This window comes from Erithacus rubecula, assembly GCF_903797595.1.
Source record: "Erithacus rubecula genome assembly, chromosome: 5".
Classification (NCBI taxonomy): Eukaryota; Metazoa; Chordata; class Aves; order Passeriformes; family Muscicapidae; genus Erithacus; species Erithacus rubecula.
This window is the reverse complement of record NC_136687.1, coordinates 46,655,499-46,681,982: the sequence shown is the minus strand read 5'-3', so window position 1 is coordinate 46,681,982 and position 26,484 is coordinate 46,655,499. Positions and strand designations below refer to the sequence as shown.

Below are 26,484 nucleotides of genomic sequence, written 5' to 3'. Positions count from 1 at the left end.
CATGCCTCACGAAAGTCTCCTGTGGGTTCAAAGGGCATTTTCCCGCTCAGGGTATTGCAGCATTTGCCACAAACTTATTTCAACATCAAGAAAGCAAACTTCATCAACCAAGTCCTGCTTGGGGGTGGGAGGCAGGAACTCCCATCTCCACGCACACTCCATGGGCAGCAGCACGCTCCCAGAAAAGCAATCCTCTGAGCTGACACCCGGCACCACTTCCCCTTTCCTCGCCAGGAAGGGGAGAAGCTGTGTGGTTGCAGCCTCGGCCCCTTGTGCCCGGGCAGCAGCAGGAGCGAGGCAGGGAGAGGAGCCGCTACCCTGGGAAGCAGCAGGAGCCAGGCAGGAGGGGAGCGGCTGCACTGGGAAGCAGCAGGAGCGAGGCAGGGAGAGGAGCCGCTGCCCTGGGAAGCAGCAGGAGCCAGGCAGGAGAGGAGCGGCTGCCCGGGCAGCAGCAGCGGCTGAGCTACCCCTGCTGCCGGCGGGCAGAAGTGCGCGGCTGCCGCTCCCCTCTGCTCCGGGCCGCGCTCCCTGCATGGAGTGTCTAACCGGGAGGCACCCGAAGGTCGCTACATCACTCCGAATGCAATAAAACTCGAAAGTCCTGATGCTGTAAATCTGCCACTTGCTGAAACCACTACATCACGCATAGAAATCAACATCTGTAGTAAGCCTTCAGTTTCACAAAGCATGAGCACACTTCAAATTTGGGGTCTGGAATGTGAGAGACAATTTCCCAAGTACTTCAGGAGAGAAAACTACCCCGGACTTGATCCACTGTTTGTTTTAGCTAGTTTTAATTTGGACTTAATGTTTATGCAGCTACCTCCCCCAAACATATTTCTTTTCATCTGCCTGCACCACTGAACCCTGCTCTCCAACCAACTTCCATAAGTGATCGATCACCTTAATGAAATAAACCATTGTCTGTTATTACCTGATACAAAGAATTGGATCAGGCCACTGAATATACAGCAATAAAAAAAAGCCATTAACAAAATTTTGAAAAAATTTTCTGCAAACATGGAAGTACTACTTCTGTTCCACCTGACATTTCCAACTACCATTTTTTTTCCTGGGTCAGCACCTGCATCCTACAGGATCTTTTCTTAAGAAACTGCAACTAGGAAAATAACACAAGGTAGATTGAGAGCTTGCTGGCTTTTAAGAAGTGAATGAATCAACTGTTCCCCCTAAGATCATCCTCCTTTCAGAAGTGGTTGGGCCCTAAAATAACTGGGGAAGTTGAGGCTACCACCTTTCTAACCCCTCACCACAGTCTGACCATGTTCTCAGAATGAGAAACAAGCTGCTGTGGCCAGTGTGTGTCAGTGGGTTTTGTAAATGATACAGAAAAGATTATGAGCTCTGACACATAAATCCATGCAAAAGGGCCCTCTTTCATTCACTCCTGCTCACAAGTATAAAATCAGAACAGTAATGCACAAGATGGGAAAAAAAATCCCTCACAAAAATATACTTATTTCAACTCCACGTTTTGTTTTCATATATATCACCTTCTCTCACCTTCAGCATCCAGACAACTCCAGTTCCAACACTTCCTCCAAAAGGAGAGACCAAGTCTTCATTTGCCTGTACACTCACTATCCCCAGTCTCAGAAACATCAGCTCAGCAAGGAGAAAACTCTCTAGAGATCTACTGGTGCCTAATCCCCAGGGCAGATTGATTTTTTCCTGTGTAAATTCCTTAGCTTTTCATTCTCTGCTGTGCAGCTCTTCTGCTGCCTTCTTGTCTCAAAAACAGTCAGAATGCCTCTGAAAGCAGACATATTTAGTACAAACCATGCTAAAGGTCCATCTTCTGCATCTTCCACAAGAAATCACTTGTGGCTGGATCATACTATGGATGCTAAGTCCCTGTCAGCCCTCTCCAAGAAATGGGCCCATCTGAAATGGGCCTAGCTAGAATTAAAAACTTTGGAAGGGGAAAAGCAAGGGAGGGGGGGTGGAAAGAAGGAAAAAAAATGGCCTAGTGTTTGCCAACAAACAAACCATAAAAGTTCCGTTGAACTTCTTCTTTCTGCCTTCCTCACATGGTTCTCTTTTTCAGATGGAAAGGGGAACTATATAAAGAAAGACTTTTCTGATCCTCTTTCCAAACGAGCTTAATGATCACCCAGGGTTTGAGGCTGTTGTTAGGAGTTGGGTTTTGGTGTTTTTTCTGAAGGATGAATACTTATTCAAATTCTGCACTTCATGGTCACATCATCCTACCACTAGCTGCGACCCCACTAAGTAATGCCCCATTCCTTACTGTTTAAACTGGAGATTTTTACTCCTGCATTGCAGTTCCAGTTCTGACACAATCTATGAACAGACCATTTCCTCTGGCTGCAACAGGGCAGAATAGATGTCCATCACTAACTGTTCACACCATGTTTTGCTCAGTTACCACTTCCTTAAATCTGCTGACTTGTTTAGTCTGGTGATCCCTCTGATAGACATTTCTATCAAAAATCCCTTGCTTCAGTTATACAATCAAAGCTATAAAACTTTGAAAGCCTGATCTGAGAGGTGGAAAGCTCATGAGGCATTTGCTACTAGTTAGATACTGTGTGTGCATCAACAGCCTTTTGGGGACAGTGAACTGCCTCAATCTTACCCATAAAATATCTTCCAGAAGTACTACTTAATTTAACATAGCTAAATTGTGCATTTTCAAAAGAAAGACATATAAGATTTTCTAGTCCCTAACAAGAAGGAGGGAGGATGGAATAAAATTCTGGATATATTCACCTTCCCATCCCTCCCTCTCAGGAGCTTCGGGTTGAAGCAGAATACAAATAAGTGATTAGAGCACAACTTCTAAAAAGGACAGATCTGCCTCAGCCCAATTGAAAAATTAGAGAGGAAAAAAAAGCAAGATATACTCAATTGATTATAACAGCTGTTTCTTTGCTAGTAATACTGTAATTCAGTTAATAAAGTTGCAATTGAGTTTAACTTGGCTCCATGTTCTTTAATGTAAATAATCTGCTGCTGGCATTAAGCGTGTTAACATTTGAGCATATGGTCGAAACACCACACTTCTACTGAAACAAATATCATCATCTTGAATAAAAAGCCAAATACACAGACTCCTACACCAGAATATCAGATTAATGGAAAACTGCTAAAAAATATAGCCACTTATTGGAACTCTATGAATAGTTCAGCTTGGATGGCTACAGTCTCATCATACAAATATTTTCAGCCATTCCCTGCCAAAGGAATTGCCTCTAGTTTATACTTTCATTAACATACAAGATTGGAAGTAAGAAGAAAGGACTACAATAGGTCTGCATCATGTGCAAAAGTTTTCTTGTGTATTAAAAGATTTTAACTTCCCACCCCTGCCACCCTGTGTGAGGTGAGAGTTCTTTGTCAGTGCTGCAGAAATATTTTACAGTAACATAGGCTAGGTAGGTCAGTAATCTCCAAGCCAGCTCAAAGGGTTTGCAAAAACAATTTAAATCATGCAAGTGTAACCCCTGGAAAGCAGTGACTCTTCACCCACAAACTTTTCAGTCTGGTTGCATGTTAGAGAAATACAAGAAGGTTGGTGTCATTCCTGATAGCACCAGGATTCAGCTGACAAAAGGACACAACAGGTAGGATTTAGTTTGGGGGAAAAGAACTTCCTCAAGGTGAGACACAGTTTTACCTCCTCTATTGACACAAGGCTTTCTTTTCTGGACCCTGCAACATGTGGCACGTAGGTCAGTGAGGCATTAACATACAACAGCATGCATTTAAGGTCCCAATATCCTATATTTTTACTATTTAAGGTGGGCTAAATTTATCCTGTTTTTTGTGTCACTAGGAGATGCTCTCCTCCATATAACACAGAGCTGTCAAACAAGAGCACCATGGCATTGCAGTATGGAAGCTGAGGGGCAGAGTCTGTACAGAGCTCATCTCTTTTGCATACCAACCACTGCCCCTGAGTAACCAACTGATGTTCACCTGCTCCTCAAGTCCTCTCTGCACAACAGGAATAGCATTTAATTCTTCATCATATCTTACCTTTTTCTTATGCTTATATGTGTTAGCTCTTTGAGGTGCTTTGTATATTTTGATGTACCTACTACAATGCTCTCTGATCATGATTGCAAGTTCTAATAGATGCAGATAGTTGTTACGGCTGCAAAATTAGGTTTCTCCATTATTCATATTCTGGAAAATAGCATTTTTAAAATCAGAAAAAACAGCTTTCCAGATGTTATACAGAATAATAATTTCATTTTTATGGATACTCTGTCAATGGACATTGTATCATATGATGGGTCAGAATACTTCAGTGCAACATGGTTTTGAATTGAGTAATTTAAAAATAGGCATTTTAAAATAGCAAAGTGTATAATTTAAAAATTCAGAAAGCAAAACCCAAAGAGAACTGGGACTGAGTCAGTCACATCTATTCACTATGCAACTAATCATAAAGAAACCATTTCTTCTAAACTTATTTTAATAAAAGTACATTTTAAAAAAAATAGGCTTTTAAGTTAAAAGGAAAAAATTCCTAAAGTTTTAGGAGCTGTCATGCTTATGTTCACTAACTGCTACAGCTTGCTTGGTCCCTTCTTGGAAAAGGACATATCCCCCATCCCACCCCTCATCCCTATTTCTCTTCCTTCTCTGAAGAGATTTCTTTTACATGAGATCATCAGATCACACATTCAGTGACAAATATCACGTGCTGTGCAACTTGCATGCACCACACTTTCGGGCAGACCATAAGGATATTGATATGATTCAGGTTAGCTATACTATGTGTGCAACAAAGAGCCTGCACGTCACAGAAATATCACTGTATTTTCAAGAACTGTGTCACTTCTTCCAAGAAGTGTGAATTGAAGAGAGACATCTAAGACTAATTTGCATTTCAGTTGGAGGCATCTTGAACCATTCCAGCTCAAGATAAAGTGCTAAATGAATCTGAGAGCAGACTTTATAAAGCAGATTAGTAATCGGGGAAGAACACCTTTACAGGGCTTGTAAATAAGGGACAAAGAGGTTCCAGTGACATTTTGGTCCACAAAACTCATCTCCAATCTCTTCTTGTATTGGAACAGGAGATGCCATTTCCTTTCCCACAAATGAGTCCCCTTGTTCTCTCCTCTTGTTCTCCCAGTTGCATGACTAGCTATAACTTTCTTTTCATATGCATTTCACAATAGCGCCTATCCTGACTATTTTCTCTTGCAGGATTTCCCTTCTACGGACACACAGCAATAGAAACTTTCTTTGACAGGATCCCAAAACGCCTGAACACTTAGAAGCTTTGTGCTGCCAACCTACAGGGTCAGAGAGACATCTGTTAGTAATCAGACTTCTTTGATCTTTAAGGTTTTTAAGCCGCTAATGTCCACAACATTACTGTAACATAAACAGATAATATCCCTATTTATAGAAACAAAAAGCGAGGGAGAGGTTTGTGTGGTTTGTCAGTCTGAAAGCTCTTGATTCTGAAATCATAACATACAAGGAATCTAGCTAAAGCAAGGCAATATGATGCAAAAGGTGAATTTCAGTGAACAGCTGTCAGGAGAATTTTGTCCTCACCTGACTGTACCTTCCCTCTCATCCCAGTTCTCCAAGGAAAGCAGGTTTCCACTCAGTTAGATGTGATTTTTTACTACACCATATATTTTTAAGTAGCAGGATAGTATTGCTTTGACTTTTAAACCAGTTTTGTTCCTAGGTCTCCTATGATTAAAAGTTAAAATGCTCAAAACCCCCAGGTAGTCAGGACTTATACTTTGAATTTTGCATTTCTGAACTCCATAAAAAAACATGAGTAGCTCCACTAGGGAACTTAAAGTCCTGCTTAAAAATTGAGTCTAGTCTCCTGAAGAACTCACAAGGACAAGATGCTAATTTACACCTTGAACTTTCATCACCACTAATGCTCTTTTCACTCTTGAGATACTCATGCCATCAGACAATCCTTGGGCAGATCAGTCTGACTAGCAAAGCCTGCATCTTCAGTCAAATCCTGCAGAAAGCCTGTCAGCATAGCCCATTCCTCACTGTAAACAAAGCTGAATGAATCCTGTGTTTGCTGAAACACTGGGAGGAGTTCCCCTCTCAATGCTGGGACAAGTCTCTATTAAAGTCTCTATTAAAAATCAGACTACTCAAAAGAAACTTTTCTACCCATTTTACAGGTAAAATAAAGATGACTTGGCCTGCCCAAGCCCAGGATGTATGCCCAAACCCACTATGGAGAAGCAGAATTTAATTCTTTGTACTCCAACATAAAGCTTTTGACTATAGGTAGATGTTTATTTACTCTTCAGCAAATGAAAAATGTGAAATACAAACTGCTTAAGAGAATCCCCAAACTTCTAGTTGGTATAACAGCAGCAGGCAGATCACATAGTAGACTATACAGCTGCATTACATTCCAAGATCCCTATCCTCATACACACACCAATAAATAAGCACAAGACTAATAATAGCTGCAAGTGCAACCATTTCAGTGACTACACTTACTCTCTTCATCCCAAAAGAGAAGCCTACAGGACCATCCAGTGATCTATTAGAACACTGAACAGAAAACCAGATTTTCAGGTCTGAAAAAAAACCCCTTAGTTTCCAGTCAAGTATTACTACATACACAGAAGCAAACCACAAGGTGTACAACTCAACACACAAATTTGCATATGTGCTGTAACATCTGAGTAATGCAAGTATTTTTCTTCCAAAGATAATGAAGAAGAGAGTTAGTCTCAAACTTGGTGACCTCTGTAAAGAATCTACAAACTTTATGATGATGTTCTAAGGGAAAAAGCTAAAGGGCAGCAGTACCCTGGCACATACAAAATATTCTTCATGCATAGTATAGTGAAATTATTTCTGGTTTCTGCATTTTCCCTTATTAAGAGAAACCCTTTTTTGACTCTTGCTAGTAGAGCTAATCATCAACAAGAATCTTACATACTGACTTAGCATACTGAATCACTGACAAGACTCAGTTGTAACTTAGCAGATCTAGAATGAAGATTTTTAAAAAAACATGCAGCACTACTTCAATTCTGCCTACAGCATGAGAACATGTAAAAATTTCTCCTAGAAGTAGTGAAGAATTAATTAGCCAAAGCTGACAAATAACTGCAAAGTGATAATCTACTGCAGTGAGCTTGGCTTTTTTTGGTCTGCTCTCTAGATCCCATCTGTAGCTTCAGGAAGAGAGCGCAGAAGTAACAGTGAGCTGTGACAAATCAAAGACACTGTGTGGGTGCATCAGTCAGTCAACACTACTGAGCACCCAGGTCATATCTGCATAACCCAAGAGACTCCCAGGAAGTCAACTCAACAGTTGCTGCTTTCCATTATCTTCTCCCACTCAGATGGCCAAAGATTAAAGCACTATTTCTGAGCACTTAAGGGATGCAATTACAACTTTTATGTGGTAGGTAAATGTTCTTCTTCCTTGGCAAGTACATCCTATTAACCTCTCCAGTTGAATGAAGTCAACATTGTTATGTATTGCCCTTATTTTTTAAGCATGTTTTAAAGCATTTCAGTCACTCCTATTCATTATTTTTATTTACCTGAACCTCTTAGATTCTTTCTGTTCTCTTCCAGTGAGCTTATTTTATATTTGTTCTCTAAACCCCAGAACTCTTGTCCATAGGAAGTGGAACCCAGGTTGTCAAACCTGGAAGGCAATCACCTTACACTTTACAGCAAGGGCAGAAAAAACAAACTCTTTGCACCCTACTGATGTAACATTGGTCTGCCTTTTCACTGGAAAAACTGAATTACAAGCTACGTAAAAGCAAAGGGAAGCATGAAATACTTCAATCACTCTAATACTGCTTTATGCTGTAGCTCTCAAGTGTTAAACACAGAAAAATTGTGGCAAGGCATAACATCTCCTTGCACAATATCTACTAACAGTTCTCCCAAACATACCTCAGAATGACTTCCTATTCTACCGGAGGTTTTCAGAGTATATCCATTATTACTAACAGCATGAAAATAACATCTTGACAGGGACAATACCACCCTATTTTCACCATCCTTTTATTTTCACACTTTAAAGAATAATGAACATTATTTCCACATAAGTAAAACTCAAACCCCACTTTCAACTGGAGGGATTGATGTATGAACTCCATGCCAGTGAAAGGTAATATTTCGAGCAGCAGTTAATGATTTATGTAAGTAAAAAGAACCCTCACTGTCACAACAGCAAGGGAGAAAAAAAGTAATTTCTCCTTTCTCTCCAAAATAAAGTCAAGATGACAATGTATCTTGAAAGAAGTATGTACATGTGAGTATTATATATTCAACACAGAAAATATACAGCTAAGATGGATTTATTTCCCAGAGAAAAAAAATGTTTCTCTTCATGTCCTCACTTCCAGGAGATATTAGTATCAGATATAAAGAAGTTCCTTTCATAAAACTACTGAAAAGTGGACACTGCTACATTTACCTTCCTGCTAAAATGAAAACAATTTTAAATAGAACAACATACACAAATAAATACAAACAGAAGACCTAGCCAGTGAAAAAAGTGACAACAAAAAAATAAAAAGCTTATTTCAGACTTTTTTTCTAGGATCTGAAAAATATATTCTAGTTTCTCTGTCCCATCTCTCTACAGCTCATTCATTATGTTTAATTTTTGAAACCCAGATCAATGGCATTCAGTGGATTCTCACAGCAAGGCTATGTCTAACAGCACATCTTTATGTCCTGCCTGGGAAAAATCTTCAGAGAATGAACACTTTCCTTCAAACTACTTTCACTACGGCAGTCATCTGTTTATATATTCAATATGAAAGAAATACTTGAAATTGTTCAAATTTATGGTAGTATTAGGCATCTCTGATCACTTCAGTTTTCAGTATTCCCAAGTGCTAGTTGTTATTTCCCTGGACAAAGCCTTATCTGATTTAGAATTTTATTTTTGGTTCTGAGATTCATAACCACATATACTCAGAAATCAAAGAATACTGTAAAAACTTACATAAAGTAAAAATGAAGTGACTTATGGCCTACCCTTGACAGTTCAGCATGGGTACATTTGTAATCAATATTTGGTTTCACATGGGTCCAACTTTTCACTCTATGTCCAAAAAAAAAAAAAGGTAAGAAAAAGGACAGCAGTGACTATGTAGAGAGGAAATAATTTTTAGACAGTGCCTTTCATTGTTCAGCTGTTCTTTATACACTTCACAGAACAGCAAGCCTCCTAGGTGCACTACCATATGGGCAAATACAACAGCTGTTCTGCAACTACAAGAGCTCACCTCTGACCAGAGGAATCTCATTCTGAGAGGCTGCATGTGAACACAAGGCACTCAAGAAACATTTACTCTGTTTAAGAAAACCTGAGGGTATAATGCTGCATGTATTTAGAATTCTAAAGTACAAAATAAAGCATGGGAAATCAGTGCTGTAAGTGTATGTTGGATGCAACACACCTCTTGACTACAAAAAATGAGTAGCTCCTAATATCTGAGGTTTATGTTGCACTTCTCCTATCACACCTAAACCCTGTATATAAAAAATGCAAAACTCTGTACAGAGGGGAGGACTTCATCTCCTCCTAAATGCTGAGGGCCAGACTGAAATCTCCAGAGTGACTGGTGCTTGTACACTAAACAATACACTAGAGGAGTCTAAAGACAGGAAGTTGTATCCTAAAATCAAAGGAGCATTCCCAAAGGTGAAACATTTCTTACTAAAAACTTACTCTTTGTAAGGAAAAGTTAATCCTCACTGGGAAGCCACAGCCTAACTTTTGCAGTTCTTTGTCTTCCATTTCCACTGTCTGTCAGCAGCACTAACCTTCTGTTTCCGTCATGGGACAAAGCAGACAATGCTCATCTCTGGTCTCAGTAACAAGCTGGATAAAGCTGTCTGTCTATATTATCATTTCCTCTCTTTCTACTTAATAGCTACCTTTTTTGTCTTTAATGAACACTGTGGTATAGACAGGCCAGACATAATCCTGCAGTAGGAAAAAAAATGGTAGATATTTGTACCATGAAAGCACAAAGCTCAGTTCTGTACATTTTATTAATCTTGTCTCATTGAACAAATAATTCTCAAAAGCATACACAGTTCTAAAAATGGAAGCTTTCCATAAGGAAAATCCTTCCTGTGTGATGAAACACAAGTTATCAAAACAGGATGTAGAACAGAGAGCACACGTGCTTCCTTACTTCAATTGTTATGGCATTAGTCCTTCCTAGTTGAATTAATCTTGGAGGAATGTTGTATTTTTTTTTAAGCAAGCATACTTGGTTCCTAACTATCAAGTGTGCAGAGACAACTGGTCACAAAAGTGAATGCAACTCAGGAAACAGTCATTTATCAAAGAACATGGTAAACTCCTAAGGCTCTTACATAAAGATTACTGCTGACTTCAAACAGATTACAGTCAGGGGGCCAGAAAAGCTCTGAGACAGAAATTAACACCCAATGGCTCAATTATTCCAAAATCTGGAGAACAGGGTTGAAGACAATTTATCTCTCATCTCATTTGGTACACTTCATGAGTGGATAAGAGCAGTTCTGAGATTCAGAAACAAACAAGCAAGCAAGCCCCTCCTCTTCCCTCTGCTCCACCCTACTCAGACATAGAAAGGAAACATTCATTTTATAATGGCAGAGTTTATTTACATTAGAGAAGGTTTATACAAATTAAAAAGTTGTTTCAACAGGAGTACAACAATCAGTGCTTTTTCCTATCTTCAAAGAAAGGGATGATTTTTAAGATTTGATGATGCACCTTCAGAAGATCTTGATGATCACTTGGGAAAAAAGTACCAGGAATCAACTAAAAAAACAAACCAAAAAAAAACCAAACAAAAAATTATAAGAGTGACATTAGTTCTACACAAAGTCACACACAAGCACTTGAAAAACATGCTGCCTTTTCAGCTATCTACCCTCCCACAGCAATACTGCTGTGTTAGTTCTATACCCCACCCTGTGGAAAACATGGCCTCAAAATAATATCTGTTCATTCTAACAGTTCTGCTATACCAATCCTGCAACAAGTTGCAACACTGTTGTGACCATCCCTGGAAAACCCCATAGATCAGGCAGATGATGTTCAGTTGTCTGTCAGAGGTCTGAGATCTAACACTTTAGTAAATAAATGCTATTTATTGGCATGCCATATAAAGGCAAATGGAATGCAACTTGCTTTCCCATGACATGGATTACACAGATGTTGCTTCTCCAACAATTTGGCATTTGGCTCGTGACTAAGTTTAACTTAGTATTTCTGTAACTCCCTCCATCTCAAAAAGCACGTATGTCTTCTCTATAGTTCCTGCCAGTAGAAAAAAAATTTTTTTTAAGTAGTTAAAACTGAAAATGTAGGATGCATTATTATTTCTGAAAGAAAAACACATGTTCTGTTAACATGAAAAACAGTCATAATAGTGAAAAGATAAAATTCTGTCTTTAGAACTTACACTCCAAAAAGTATGCATAGTTATGTCAATTTTAGGAAAAGGAGCTGTTTATTTGATTAGTTAGCTACTGTGAGGAATGACAAAAACTAAAGCAAAGCAACCTATCTCCTTTAAAAAGGATAAATGTCATGCATTTGCCTTGCATGATCACTAAGAGAAAAATTTTGTCTTTTTATCTTTTTATGTGGACTACACTTTCACTCAAAAGTAATCTCCCACAAAGCATCCATGAATTTCTGTTCATGTTCTACTTAACAGGAGACAAGCAATACCATATGACAGGATATAACTTATAATTTTCATATACACAAAACTGCCTTTTTGCAACAAAAGTTTTCATGTCAATTTTTAAAGCCAGCAATTAAGTCATATGATGTCTGAGAAAAAAGGTACCTTCTGGGGAAACAGAATCTCCATTCATAAACACTGGTGCCTAAAAAAGAGGGAAAAAGAAGGTAAGAAAAAAAAACCCCAAACCAACATCTCAGTATTTACTTAAGGTTTCAGAGAGAGTACTCAAATTCAAAGGTATTTTAATACTCAAGTCAATAAATATTAATAATCCAGAATTATCTGTTGCCCTCACAGGACAACAGTCTATCTTACAGATTTCTCACCCCCACCGTACAAATTTCTTTGTTGCTCATAAATGACAAACAAGCACATGAACAATGAGTGATGGATTAACACCTTACGTAATGCAAAGGGGATTTTTGATGACTGTATCATATTTGAGAATAACAGGATTTGTTGTGTACATCTAAAAAGTAAAAATGCCTTTCTAGTTACTGTACATGTTTCACTGTCAGGTATGCATGTGAATATATACATACACATACAATTTACTTTAAATACATGCAAACAAAATAAATGTGTGATGATACTCTTTTACAATAGTTCATAGAATAGTTCAGTTCAGTGGAAACTGACTATTTGTTTCAAAATTCAAGTCTGGCATTTTAAAGCTGGATACGCCACTATTCAATCATAGGAGTGCACAGCCTGTCTTGTCCTGTAACTTAAAGGACAAAATTAAAGACACTTTTAACACATCTGGAATCACCCTGCCTCATGATGAAGATGTAACAACTTTCCACTGCCCTTCCTTAGGACAGCAGCACTCCAGCTGAGCTGCACTGGTGTGTCAAAGCCTTCCTGCATCTGAGCAGGCACAGGGCTCTTAACACTGAAGAGCAGAATCAAGCCCATGAGAAGGGAAGGAAGAAGCAGGAGTCTTCTTCCCACTTCATCCAGGATAATTACCTGCACAGGGGGGTTATGTGACTGGTCTGAAAGGAGGTACTAGTATGATAAACATAACCCAGGTCATATCACCAGAATATCCCCTCTCCAGCAAAACCCAAGCTTTATCTCATAAGGCAGGGAGAACTGGAGGTCACCATTTATAAGCAGGTGCCTGCCACTTCTGGGAGAACTGCTCAAAAAGCTTGAGATAAAGACTCAGTACTTTCCCACCATCTCATCCCACTGAACCAGGAATCTCTTCACTACACAACACTTTCATCTGGAACATCACTTAAAAACCAAATAAACAAGTTAATTAATAAAAACAAACCCCAAACTAACAATCCCACCAACCTTTTGCTTCACAACTGGTCACTGCACAGAAAATTCTACCTTTACTAAATGCCAAATGGAAATGTCCTCACAGAAAGTATGTGGGGAGAAAGGCAGTCAACAAACTTTCCTGCTTAGATCTGAATTATTCAAAACACATCAATAAATATACAGATTCAAATTTCCTTGGAGATTTTTTAAATTATCAGAAAAAGTCAAATATTTTTCCCTGTAAACCACTGTTTTGTATTTTATTAAAAAAGACATCATCTAGCAAAGCTTTCCTAGTTCACTTTCCAGTATTATAAGGAAAGAATTATGTGATAAGTCTGAGAAACACTGCTCTACTAACTATATATAGATTGTCTTGGAGATTTTCCAACTTGCAAAGTCCTCAGCAGCTTCTTCACAGAGCAAGCAATTCTTAGGACTAATATTAAACAAAGGCTTGGCGGCTCTGGTCAGTTTTACAGATGGCAGCACTTAAAAGCCTGAAATAAACAGTGTTTCTTAGCACTAACACATTCATCTACAAAGCTCTATTCCTCCTGGGTTTAGTGTGCAACATATACTTACATTGGAGCTGAGACACAGATGAAACAACTTTCAGAGACTAGAGAACACTGGAAATTTTTACTATGTAGTGTTAAAATTCATCTAGATTTGTAGTTGCAAGGATCTGGTGTAATTTTGGCTGGTTTAAATATTCAGTATGTGCTCTTATGTGCACAAATTATCTTCTATCTCTTTGGAATTGACTGGTCATGGCAATTCACCTGCTGTGGAATCATTCTTAGTTTGCCCCCAATACGGATGGCAGTACACGTGCCAAGCATCTAGAAACTCACTCAGTGGAATGGTAATTCCCCAACCCAGACAAGCCATTCTAGTTCCTCATCTGTAAAGTAACAAAAGGTCAAATAATTCTGAAAACAACTGGACTACCTTGGGAACCTCCCAATCAAACTCTATAGGAAATTCTGATTAGAGCACACTTGGTAAGTATTTGGTAAGAATTTGAATGTTTTCCATTTGGTTCTGTTACAGTTCTCTTGCTCACCACGAAAACTGCTCTATACCAATAGTGAGTGTTGCCTTTTGGCTTCTGGTGTCTTCTTTGGGGTTTTTCTGTTTTGTTCTGGGTTTTTTTGAGAACTCAATATATGTGATTTAAGGCAATAATCACTTGCTCAAAAATACTGCAAGTGAAATCTGATGCTGGATAAAGAATTGTAGGGAAGCAGCTTTCACTGCAGAAATAGCTCAGAAATTTAGCAGTAGCTGAAATATGTTTCTCACTGTACTTGCATGCAAGATCTCTGCTTCAGCTTTTATTATTTTGTTTTATCCAGGACCTAATAGATCAATATAAATCAGAAGAAAATGTATCTGCTTTTAGTTTAAATTTTAAAAAACAACAAAACCCCAAACAAAACCCTCTGCAAACCCAGGCAGCTTTCATTTGAAATCACCACAGCCATTAAAATTCTGCAGCCAATGCTCACGTACTTTCACTCCAGTGTGAAAGAGATGAATGTCTGACAACCAAAGCATGCAGTGTAGTGTACGAAACAAAAAGACACCCACTTAAAATGTGCAAGTCAACCTCCCTGCTGATATTTAGAGTTCAACTGTCCATGATTCCTATTTCAAGGCCATTTAACTTTTTTTAGTTATTGCAGATCAGCAAATGCTCGCTGCCTGAACACTATTTATAATAGACTATTGCATATTTTCCCTGTCTGGAAAGCACCAAGAGGCAGCACCCTACAGAGATGTAATTCAAATACTTAGTCTAAGTCTAAATACTTAGACTGAACTGAAACAGAATCATGGAAAGAGTATGTAGAAACAACTTCACAAAAACACTACCACTTAAAAGAATGTGAGACACAAAAAAAGGCAGGAAGTGATACTATTTGATAAAAAGGGAAGATGTCAAATAAAAAAGGCATTAAAGTTTGATACAAGTTATCTATTTTATGAACTGATTTTACTAACTTCCTCCCCTCTCCAAAAACCATGGGAAAAAAAAAAAAGATTTGTTATTAAGAAGCAAAATAAGGCATACTGCTAATTTAATAATTATTTACCTTGCATGTCTCAAAGTACAAGAGCAGAGGGTGCAAAAAGAAATACTCCTTTACACATCTGTCACCATTCAAATACATGTGGACATGAAACTTCAGTTGCAATTAATGACTTATAAAGTTATTGTAAATTTGAAAGTACAGAGGAGGTAAATACTTGCTTATAGCTATGACTGACATGTCTAGAAACATATTTGAATTCCAAAATGAGTTTTTCTTTCATTTAAAATTTACAGTCCCATTAATCAACATTCACAAATGCAACACAGAGATACTTTTAAAAAAGTGCTGAAAGCAAGGTATTTGAACAGGAAAAAGTTTGGTCTGACACATCTTTATGACTTAAACCAACATTTCTTTGCAGATGATGGTCCTATTTGCTTGTGACAAAACAGCATCCAGGAAAACACATTCCACTAGAAATGCTGTTGGAATGTTAACTGCACAGACAGTGGATGGCATGTCCTTTGACAACTGAACTTGCATAATTACTGCATACTGCTACCATTGAGGCAAAACACTGGTGCCCTGGCAGCCATGCATACACGCAAAATACCTCATGTGGTCATGAGCACATGCTCAATCACAAATTATGTTAGAAAAGAAAAAGTAATACTTGGGGGAACATTTCTCCATGTAATTTCTGGTAACCTTGCTTAATTTCTGGCATCCAAACCAGTGTATTCTAGAATGAAAAAAAATTTCCTCCACTAACATCTGCACATGAAAACATCAAACCTGCAGGATATTTTTCTTGCCTGAACAGGAAACCTGCGTGTTTTAATTTTATGTTAATTTTCAGAATATGACAGGCATTCTTTAAGAAGCATTCAAAGAAGCATTCCCTCTCTGAAAGCACTGCATTTAATTATGCAAGTAGACAAACAAAGGAACTGTTCAGTGATTAGGGACTACAGTCAGCTAGTCAAGGAGTTCTAACACTGGGTGGTAACTCATGGCAACAGGGGAGACAGAGAAGACAGCAGGCTAGATACAAATAGCAGTCCATCTTGCTATTCAGGATCAGAAGAAACAACATTGCAGAAGGAAAAAAATCAAAAGCCAAAAACTCCACCAGAACAGTAATGAACCTTCCAAAAAGCACAACTGGACCATTGCAATGAAAGGTTTGTATCACAATGCTTATATTTCCCCCCAACCTTTCTGCTCCTCCTTTTACTTAAATTTTTGCTTAAGGAAGGACCAACTTCAATTTAGCTGCTTTATTTCAGTTTTGAAGCTCTGAAGAGTCTTTTCCAATTAATCATTAAAATAAAACATGAGGTGGAAAAGAAGTAAATATCCTTACTGACTGCACAATTGATCGGGCATCCTCCTCACTGCAACAAAATGGGCTGCCACTCACCAGAACATTCGTGCTGGGAAACAAAATTAAAAACATGCTTTATCCATCAGTAGAAAAGAGCTACACACAATGAAGTACTTATGGAAAAAAACCATCATCGCATATAGAGCTCAGAAATGTGGATCTGGAAGGAATGAAGAAGTGAAAACCACAAAATAATGTTGGAAGGACCAGGTGTGTGGAAGGGTGTTGTTTCTTTCGAGTCTGAGGAGCTGTCTAAGCTGTGTATTCTGTATTAAAGCAAGCAGTGCTCATGCTTAGTGCTTCTGGCTGCTAGCTTGGGTACAGTGCAGAGGATCAAAGCCAAGAAGCTAAATCCCCCCAAGAAGTCAATAGAATTAAACTGGCACTTCCTGAGGGAGCTGAGGAACACCTAGATAGCAGGCAGAGAAATGTGAGTACACGTCGTCATCTCTTGTGCCCTGCAGGATGGCCAGATTCAGAGGCAGATCATGGAAGTAACAGCAGGTTACTTCAGCAACCCACCTGCAGTATCTAACAAGAAGGAAAAACAGGCCAAAATTCTCCTACATAATCCTACATAAAGCATCAGATATCTGTAGTATTTCCAGACAAACTCTGGGACCACATCCTTGGCAGAAATGTTTCCCTACAAATCTATATCCTTTCACACTGAAAATTAGTTTGGTTGTGAGTGTTTACTATCCTAGAGAATAAACTGTGCAAACCTCAATTTCCCAAAGTAACAGAACGAACAGTGACAAGAAGATCAAAATTCTCCCAAAACAATTCTGAACACTCTGGGGCCATTTCTCAAAAGCTGAAGTAATGAAAGTCACATCTATGTAATCAATATATTTCTGGAACCACTTACCAGTAAATAAGTGCCAAGGTACAACTAGTCAATCATGCTTTATTATCAATTAATTATCAAATCCATGAACATTTCTGTTATCTCAAATTTTAAAAAATCTAAGCAGTTAATGGATGGCTACAACCTGCAGAATAGCACCAGTATAGCACAATATGAAGAGCAAAAGATGTGACTGGATACATACCACTTTATAGCACCTCCATCAGCTTTTTTATGAAGCAATGATTTCCAGTGTTCATGGGTAGATTTAATAATTTCCACAGCAAAATCCTAGTTTACAACAAGGAAAGTTTTGTAAGTTAGCATGTTATTAAACAGAAAAGAATTAGCCACAGAACTGATTTATTAAAACATACTACTTCACATGTTATTTTAAGGCACTTTCTTTGAGGGCTCATTAAATTCCTGGACAATATAACACCCTTTTTATGTAAAGAAACAAACTTCACTATTTGTCAAATATACTGGCAACACATTCAGGACTTCCCCTCAGTCTGCAGCCACAAACACAAATGCTACATGAAAGAAATGATATCAGCACTAGATGCTAAGGAGATCCCTACTGATGTAGAAAATTGTACCAGGCTCTAAATGGGATCAAGTGTGTGAGCTATGACTCCACCTTTACACATGCAGGTCAGAGTCTGGGTTTCCCCTCTAGAGGCATAATTTGCATTTACTTCATTAATGCCCAATCATATACTTAGAGCATTTGCAAAAACAGAACATGTCAGCTGCTTAAGAGTTTCTGCTTATTTGAAACAAAAGTAATATTGGGGGTGGGGCTGGGGTGAAAAAGCTTCCAAATATTAAAGTAAAATAAGCCCTTAGTGTCCAGATGATGACTACAAGACTTGCTAAAAGCTGCCAATTGAATTTCCACATTTGTTAACAAGAAGTGACTTGGAAAAGTGCCACTGGAACACTGTGAACTTCACCAGAGCTGTTGGAGCACAACCACAGCCAACTCACCACATCCTGGGTCTCTAGAAATGCTTGAGAATTATTCAAGTGCTCCAACCAGCTATCTCAGGGCATTTAGTGCCTCCAGGCTGAACCCAAATGGCCTGACAGGGATACACTGTCTGCTCTCACTCTACAGTGCAGGAAAACTTCTAAGAGCTGTTTCCAGGAGAACAGGGGAGAGATCAGGTTATCAATCCTTGCAACTCCACAGCTGATTGATTTAAAAGGCAGTTTTAGTGCAGAGTGGAGTCAGGGCATTTCTTTAACCAGAAAATATATAAAGTTGCCTGTGCTGGTTAGAAGGCATTATGTAACATTGATAGCACCCTGCAAGGCTGAACTTGGACATGACATAATTCATGAGAAACCTGTGATTCTTTGCCGAGAATAATCTACACATAGTGTGCAATACACAAGTTGCAAAGCAATTTTACTCAAATTACATCAAATTTCTCTGGAAAAATTCCAATATTTCCTTCAACAAGGTCTATTCCTGTCAAACACTGGCCATTTTTACCTTAAGTAGTTTTAAAAGCCATTCATTTTTTCCTTTAAAAAAAGAAATAAAGGAAAATAATTTTTTCAAGCCAAACACTTCAAATCTTTTTATAGAGATTTACCAGAAAAAGTATGACTTGAGCAAATACCAAATATAAAAAAAAATCTGTAACCCATTGTCTTAAACTGCATACCCTTAAAAAAAAGCTAGAAAAATTCACCTACAGGACTAAAAAAAAAGCCCCACTTGAAAAGACAATCTATTCATTACTCTGACACAGAGTAATGCTTTGAAAAACACCTGCAAACACACAGATACATGTGTAAATCTCACCTTTTTTTTTCAGACTTTCTTTAATGACCAATGCACTTTCTCTGAACAAAATGGAATGCAGCAAACGTTATTTAATCCTAGCCTAACAAATCGTACCCAAAAGTCCCTCCACCAAAATTATTTTCATTAATTCGTAATTCACTAGTTTCCTTTACAATTCCAAAAATTCTAGGATGTATTATAGAGTCCACATGACAGAATGATGCATTTTTAATTTTGCATTATCTTCACCTTGTTTTTAAACTCTCCATTAAAAGCAAAGTGATTTTCTGGTTTACCATCAGGGACTTTATATAATTGGAACCAGTCAATTGTTGCCTCAAGATAACCTGGTTTGTACTTCTTGACATCATCGATATCTGTAGGTTAAAAAGAGGGGGAGAAAAAAAAAAAAAAAAAAGGAAGAGCATTAATTTTTTAAAGTTTTCCTAAAGAATCTGCAATTTGATTTCACTGAACACTTTTCACTTTATTACATTAATTGCTACCTTATGATTTCACAACTACACTAGGCAGGTAAACCAGTCCACTCCTGCCCTTCATTAATTAAGACCCAAGGGTACAACGAATAAAAGGACCATATTTGTGACAGGAGAAGAAAACTCCATATTTATCTCAGTAGGCAGCTCTTACAATACTTAGATTATTCACTGAGGTAATTTTTTCCTCCAGCAACTGCAGGGACTATTTTTGATAATGGAAGAATAGCTATAAAAACACATTTCAACACATGGATCTTTAAACCAGCACCTCTAAGCAATATACAGGCTTGACTTGTTAACATTATACTAAAAGGCACTCTTTTGCTCACATTAGTTCCAAATTCATCCTCTTCAAGACATGACAGAGACGTGCCAGGAGCTCTAAACTAATTTGACTGATAACCTTGTGGCATCTGCATAATCAAAGTGATAAACAATTCTGCCTCTACAATCCTGATGGACAAAGATGTGATAGGACACAAAGAGGAATGTCTCACATTTGTGGGACACCCTTGTGGGGCAGAGATGAACACTGCCATGGTGTGTACAGAGAGATGAAACACAGTAATTGTGCTTGAAGATTACACTGCCATATCAACGATGCAGTTCTTGATCTTACACCCCATACCTGCTGTGTGTCACACTGCAACAGGTGTAAAAGCTGTAACCTAAAACTCAACCATCCTGGAGATTGGCAGGTAGAGTCCCAGCCAATCCATTGATTCCTAAGTGCAGATGTATCATTGGCCAAGGAAATGAGTGACTGGGAATGTAACCAATCACATGTGTATGCCTGGGAAATTCAAACCCTCTATTTAAGGAGGGTGCAGAACAATAAAGCAAGCTTTTTGTCACATGGATCACAGAGGGACATGTCATTTGTCTCCAGCCACCTCCTCAGTCAATGTTATAGCCATGCATATCAAATTTTAACAGGCTGTCCTTTGAGACTACCACCACTTCTGCCACTTGCAATGGAGTGGTCCTATCAACACCTTAACAAATTAACTCCCTGGCAACATGTTTACATCGAAAAGCTTTCAGCACTTTCCTAATTACTTTGATGTAATAAAAGATTTTGTCCATCCCAGAAGCCAGATACTTTGTAACTGGTATAATCTGCTTCCTTTCCACAGTCATTTCTGATGGAAATGGGAGCTGACTTTTTACTACCAGTTTTTACTAGTAGTAGTAGTTGATAGTCCACCAACTATTTTACAACCTCACTCTGCTCAGGCTACCTTCCATGGCATTACTCTCCTCTAGTGTTTTGCAAGTCACTCAATTATGTCTCACTTCCTCATTCCTTCTTGCTCTCTCTCAATACTGCCTGGTTACTTCATTATCTTCTCCCATAGATTTGCCTCACTTGAGACATCTGACTGGCTGTGATTTTTGCTAAAATACTCTCCTATCCACTCCTATAAAATCAGTCTTGATTGCCTACTCCATGGAATTGATACCTAGTCATGTGCTTTCCATCTTTAAGTGCCTAAATGTCTTTTAAAGTTTCACTGTGAACCTGAACAATGACATTAAAGTATTTCTGAAGAGAACAGTAAGAGAAAAGGTCTTGTGCTACAGACTATTCAATTCTCAGTAGACCTCCATGAGAGATGACATACAGACTGAACTGGGAGGCCACACCTACGTGAGAAGACATGCCGAGTGTTAACAGACATGTCATAGATGCCACTCTCAAATTCCACTGCATTACCACTACCCAAAGAATAAAACCTTGAAGAACCCCATGTAAATTTTTGCTTTACACACACTTAACGGGGCTACGTGTTTATGGGCTCAGAGTAAAACACATTTTGAACTTGGCTGCTGGCCATCTGCCTGTAGGAGATCAGGGAATTTCACTGGCAGAATCCCAGAAAAAAGCAAGGGCACATAAGGCTGTGGTAGAGGCAGGTCTTCTGGTTAAAATAAGTATTTAAGAGCACAAGAAGCTTTTCACTAGGATGGGTGGGCGAGACCAACCAAGAAGGAATGATTTAAAAGAGGGTGGGATCTCGGTTGGAGGCAGAATGCTTGGGCACTAATAAAACTGAAGCTCCAATTCAAATCAGTTTCAGGACTCCAATATATTATTCTGGTCTCTCCAAGCAAGAGAACATCCCTCCTCCAACTTCAGCCGTTGTCATCTTCTCCTCTTGTGAGGTTTGAATTCACAATATCTAACACTTGTTGAAGAGATAGTTATCTCCTCCAGTCTGTAAACAAACCAGGCTGCTGCAGCAATTGACTTGGCTCCCAGCAGTGGACAAACTCCAGACCTTCGTCTCCAGACACTGCTTAAATACAAGCATACTTTCTCACACTGTTACTCTTTTTTTCTGGTTCCTGTTCCAGCAAATGTCTCTCCTAACTCTGCTTCTCCACTCCTCCTACTTGGTTATTTGTGTCCCACTCCCCCAAAAATTGCTCATCGAAAGTTCTTTACATTCTATTAACTGGCACCTGGTACTTTTCTCCATCTGTTGTCCCTTATTTATAAGTTTTATTTATACTTATTTGAAGGACTCAAATATTAGGCTTTGGGACAGACCTTCATTATCTCCTTTCATAGAGATTCTATCTTCACGGATAGAATCATCTCCCTGAATTTCACACTCTCTCTACTGGAAAATCCCTTACCTAAGCAAAATGTAACAAAAAGTAACAATCCCTCCTTAACATTATATGGATGTTGTATATTCTGGTTTTCAGGACTTAAGAAGGGGGATATTGGTTGCTTTTATTTCCTGGCTCCTTGCAAGTTATTCTCCTTCATCCCTATGCTTCACTTCATTTTTCTTTACTATGAAGAACAGCTACTGAACATGAAATGAAATCTGAAAGCTTGATTTAAAAAAAAAACAAAAACTCCAGAATATCTGTATTATAATGCAAGTTGATGGGAAGCAGAAGAAAAAAGTGCAACAATGCAACAAAACAAACCCCAAAAAAGTATCAATGCCGTTGCTGTGGAGTCAGCATGTAATACAAAACACAAGGAAAACAGCAGCTCTTGCATCACTCACTCAATAGCCACCTCTTCAGTTCATTAAAAGTTACCATAGAAAAACATGAAAGAGTTTGTCTTCCACTGAAATCTAAACTGCTTCTTTGGGATATCAGGGAGGAAAGGAGAAAAAACACATTCAGAAAACAAAAAAGTAAGCAAAGAAAGGTTAAAAAAAAAAAATCACAATAAACAATACAATCATTTACTACACTAATATCTATCTTCAATTTATTCAAATTATTATGATTTTTTAAAAAGCAAACAACTTAGGTGTTTTTTCTGCAGCAGACAGTTAAGATACTCTTTTTTGACCTTGACTGCTTATCTTCCCTTAGAGCTATGTATTCATACTGATGTTAGAAGGGGCAGACTTAGGAGCAGCAAACATGAACATAGCCCAAAGCAGTTTCACCTCTGCCAGCAGACCTTGCTCCAAGTGGCAGAGCAGGTCAGGCTCCTGCAGGTGTGTTATCAGCATGTCCCCACGGGGTTCCAAGTGGGAATTTCTCTCTACTGCCTGCATACAACCACAGGTCTCATTTTTCTGGGCACAAAGTTAAGTGCCAAGGGTTAAAATGAGACAGCGGATCACATCAAGGGTTGCAGTTCAGTGTCCATAAGGAAAATCCCTAGAGGCTGGCACCAAGAACCTGCTGCTAGCTGTCTATTGAGGAGTGAGCCAATGTGAATGCAGATCCCAATTCTAATTGGCTTTACAGAAGAGAGCAACAAAAGCATTTGTACAAAACTACCATTTTTAGTACAACAGATGCTGTTTCTTCCAAGCAAAGCTACAACAACATGTTTGCAGCAGGCTTTCTAAACAAGGTCTGTGGGAAGCGAGGACATATGTTTTTAATAACATCTTATAAACATTTACAGGAAGCAGCAGCTACATTCCATATAAAGGCATTTAGTGTATCTTGTGCAAGGGTAGGAGGGGAGCCTTGGTAGAGCAAATTAATTTCTTTATACTGAGTGCTTACACAAATCCACAACAAAGGTCTTCTGGGCCTCTGCTGCTTCTCTGTGAACAAATACACTCACATGCAAAGGTCTGTAACAATTTATGGTACAAAATATACAGTATGCCTTAGTTTTGCCATTTAGGATTTGATCACTAAACACTATCTTGAGATGCATATTGTACAAGCAGCATGGCAAGGCAGCACACTTAACTACACCAGTGCCATCAAAGGGCAGCACAATAAAGCCAGCAGACATCACCAGCGGCTGTTGAATAGATGCTGGCATCTTTCCAGGGAGCAATGGCAGCAAAAATGGCTGCTAAGATTCCAGGCCAATAAATCACCTCCAAAATGCCATCCAGTATACATGACTAGCCCAATTTGCTGAAGGAGGGCAAGATGACTATTTGAAAGTCAGACTTCATACACTTCTTCAAACACAATTCCAGCTTCAACTGCCAGTGATTTTTAAAACCTCTTGTCCAATATGAAGATGCCATATACACTTAGACCAAATCACAGCACAGAATTATCACTCATCCCTTCTGACCCCAAACCAGAAAAGCATCAGATACACAAGTGAACTCCAATATACTGAATTCAATCCAAACTATTCTAGACCTTTCTTCTCCAAAAAATTACTTCTCCTCCTGGATATTTTACAAAACAAAATAAAACAAACAACAACAACAAATCAACAACAGAAAGAAAGCAATCAGGCCTATTTCACCACCGAGATTTAGTGTTTCAGTCTGCAAGAATCTTTTAGGTCTTTTCTCTGAGTTGCTTGGTCTAAAGTTGCTCCACTGGCCCACTAATGGCCATCTGCCTAGCAACTGCCCGAGCAGAAACACAACAGCCACAAAGACAGATCTAAATGAAATAGATAAATCTGAAGATGTCTAGTCAAAGTCTAAAACAACTTTCTCTCACAGATGTCTGTTTGTATTTGGTGAGAGACTGCCCCCATGCCCACCAGAATTAAGCGCTATTATTTCAAAGAGATACCTTACAAAGTCAGTCCAAAAAGACACTAGGACGGCTATTCCTACTGATGACACAGTTCCCACTTAAACAGGTGTTAAGCATTGCCTATCATTCCTGGAAATTGTCACTGTAAACAAGAGCTTCTCACTGCCCTGTGTGAAAGAGAGAGTTCTAGCCAGGGTTTCCAATTTAAACCAGTATTTATCAATAAATGCCTACATGACACAGTCCAGTGGAGTGCTACGAATAAACAATCAGAAGCTGTGATTTCTCAGTTCTGAGTTCTGTGAAGTCTCAGAAAAATCAATTGCACTTATGAGAACGATCACAATTCCAGAAGGAGAACATCCCAGGTACCTGGGGTGTGCTTAAAGAAGCAAGAGGAGTTAACACATGGTGTGAGCTTACGATGGGGTTTGCAAGTAATCACCACTCTGGTGTCTTGGAATTATCCTTTCCAAATGTTCACTGGGGGCTCTGCACGTACTGAGCTGAAAGCAAATGTGATGATTCTCAATGCAATTGGAAATGTTTAACAAATGATGCAGAAGTGACTGGACAGGATTAGAAGGCAACACTTAGCCTCATCTTCCCCAGGAGGCCACCTCCGTAACACAGCAGCACATCAATTAGGGAGGGAGAGACCAGTTTATCCATAGCTGCCATCCTTTTATGCTGAAATAATTAACAACTTTGGGAAGGGGGAAAAACAAGTATAAAAGGACATATTGTACTGCCTGCTCTGACAGATTTGTTTTCAGACAGAAGAATGATTGCTGTTAAACACTGCAAGCCAGTCATGTTTTCTGAAACCAGATGGGGGCTTTTTTTTCTTCCCCTTTTCTTTCTTTTGTAAATCTTGGGCTGCAACTCCAATCCCAAAGGGAAATCATATTAAACTGGATAAATATTTCCATACTTCTCTGAATCTCAGGACACTTCTCTTCTTAAAGTTTTGCACATATTCCCTGATAAGAAAGGATGCACATAGGAGTCAACTACAGGCAATGGTTTGCCCATTCCTCCCGCTTATTTTTCATCTTTTTTAAGACTAAAAGCTCTTACTCCTCCCCTCCCAAATAAACTAAAGCTGTAACAGAGCTGATATAAATCAGTCATTAACTGGGGGGAAAAAAAACCCAAAACCAATCAAAAAAAGAGAGCACTTTTAAATACAGTTAACCCCAAATAATAAATAATATTGGGATAAACTGCCACAGTTTTGCGCCTGCTTAATGGACTCCTGAATTCTCTCATCCATTTTTCTGACCACATTCTCTCAGAAACTGCGAGGGAGAAAAGGTAAGTTTTTAAGCAGAACAGTGTCTAGAAATGAAGTGCTATTCACTTTTAACTACTGACATTTATATTGCATTTTGCTGCACATTACAGAGTGGTTTAAATTGATACTGACATTAATAGCAAACTATTACTTACTCTTTCCTTAAGCTGAACTTCTTAATCTCTAACTGTCACAGTAGTTAAAGAGTCATAAACACTATGCAGTAATTCATCGGCCCAATGATTTTAATCAGCACCAACCCAAGAGTTTCCTTTTCCTCATCTCCTCTTCTCCCCTTCTTTCCCCACAAGTCAAGTATTCTCCATGTGAAAATAACCTGCAAGAAAACTGAGAATGAAGGACTACTCTAGTGATACACTTTACATTCAGAAACCATGGAAAAACCTCAGTGGCTGAGAAATGTACTTCCTCAAAAAGCTACTGGATTGCTCTATTCCTACAGAAAGGCCACTCTGCACCTTGGTCCCCTTTACCACTGAAGGGCGGGCTCTTATGGTACATACCTGATGGCACAGATGGCTTTTGGTCTCCTAACAACCACTTTTAGACAAACCTCCTCACTCAAGTCTCATAATTCCCAGTAATATTCCATTTGAGGAAGCAAACCTCCATTTACC

The 26,484-nt window shown here is 38.8% G+C and overlaps 1 protein-coding gene across 1 annotated transcript in view; it reads right to left on the bottom strand.

Moving 5' to 3' along the window:
• Positions 1-10,615: 10,615 nt before the first annotated feature.
• The window catches only part of PPA2 (inorganic pyrophosphatase 2), a 34,926-nt gene continuing 19,057 nt past the window's right edge, over positions 10,616-26,484 (bottom strand). Inside the window, exons 8-12 of the mRNA XM_079306772.1 lie at positions 19,346-19,473; positions 17,501-17,586; positions 16,425-16,494; positions 11,841-11,880; positions 10,616-10,801 (exon numbers count right to left, since the gene is read on the bottom strand). Of these exons, the coding sequence (XP_079162898.1) occupies positions 10,773-10,801; positions 11,841-11,880; positions 16,425-16,494; positions 17,501-17,586; positions 19,346-19,473 (353 nt within the window). The 3' untranslated portion in view covers positions 10,616-10,772. The remainder of the gene's footprint in view (positions 10,802-11,840; positions 11,881-16,424; positions 16,495-17,500; positions 17,587-19,345; positions 19,474-26,484) is intronic.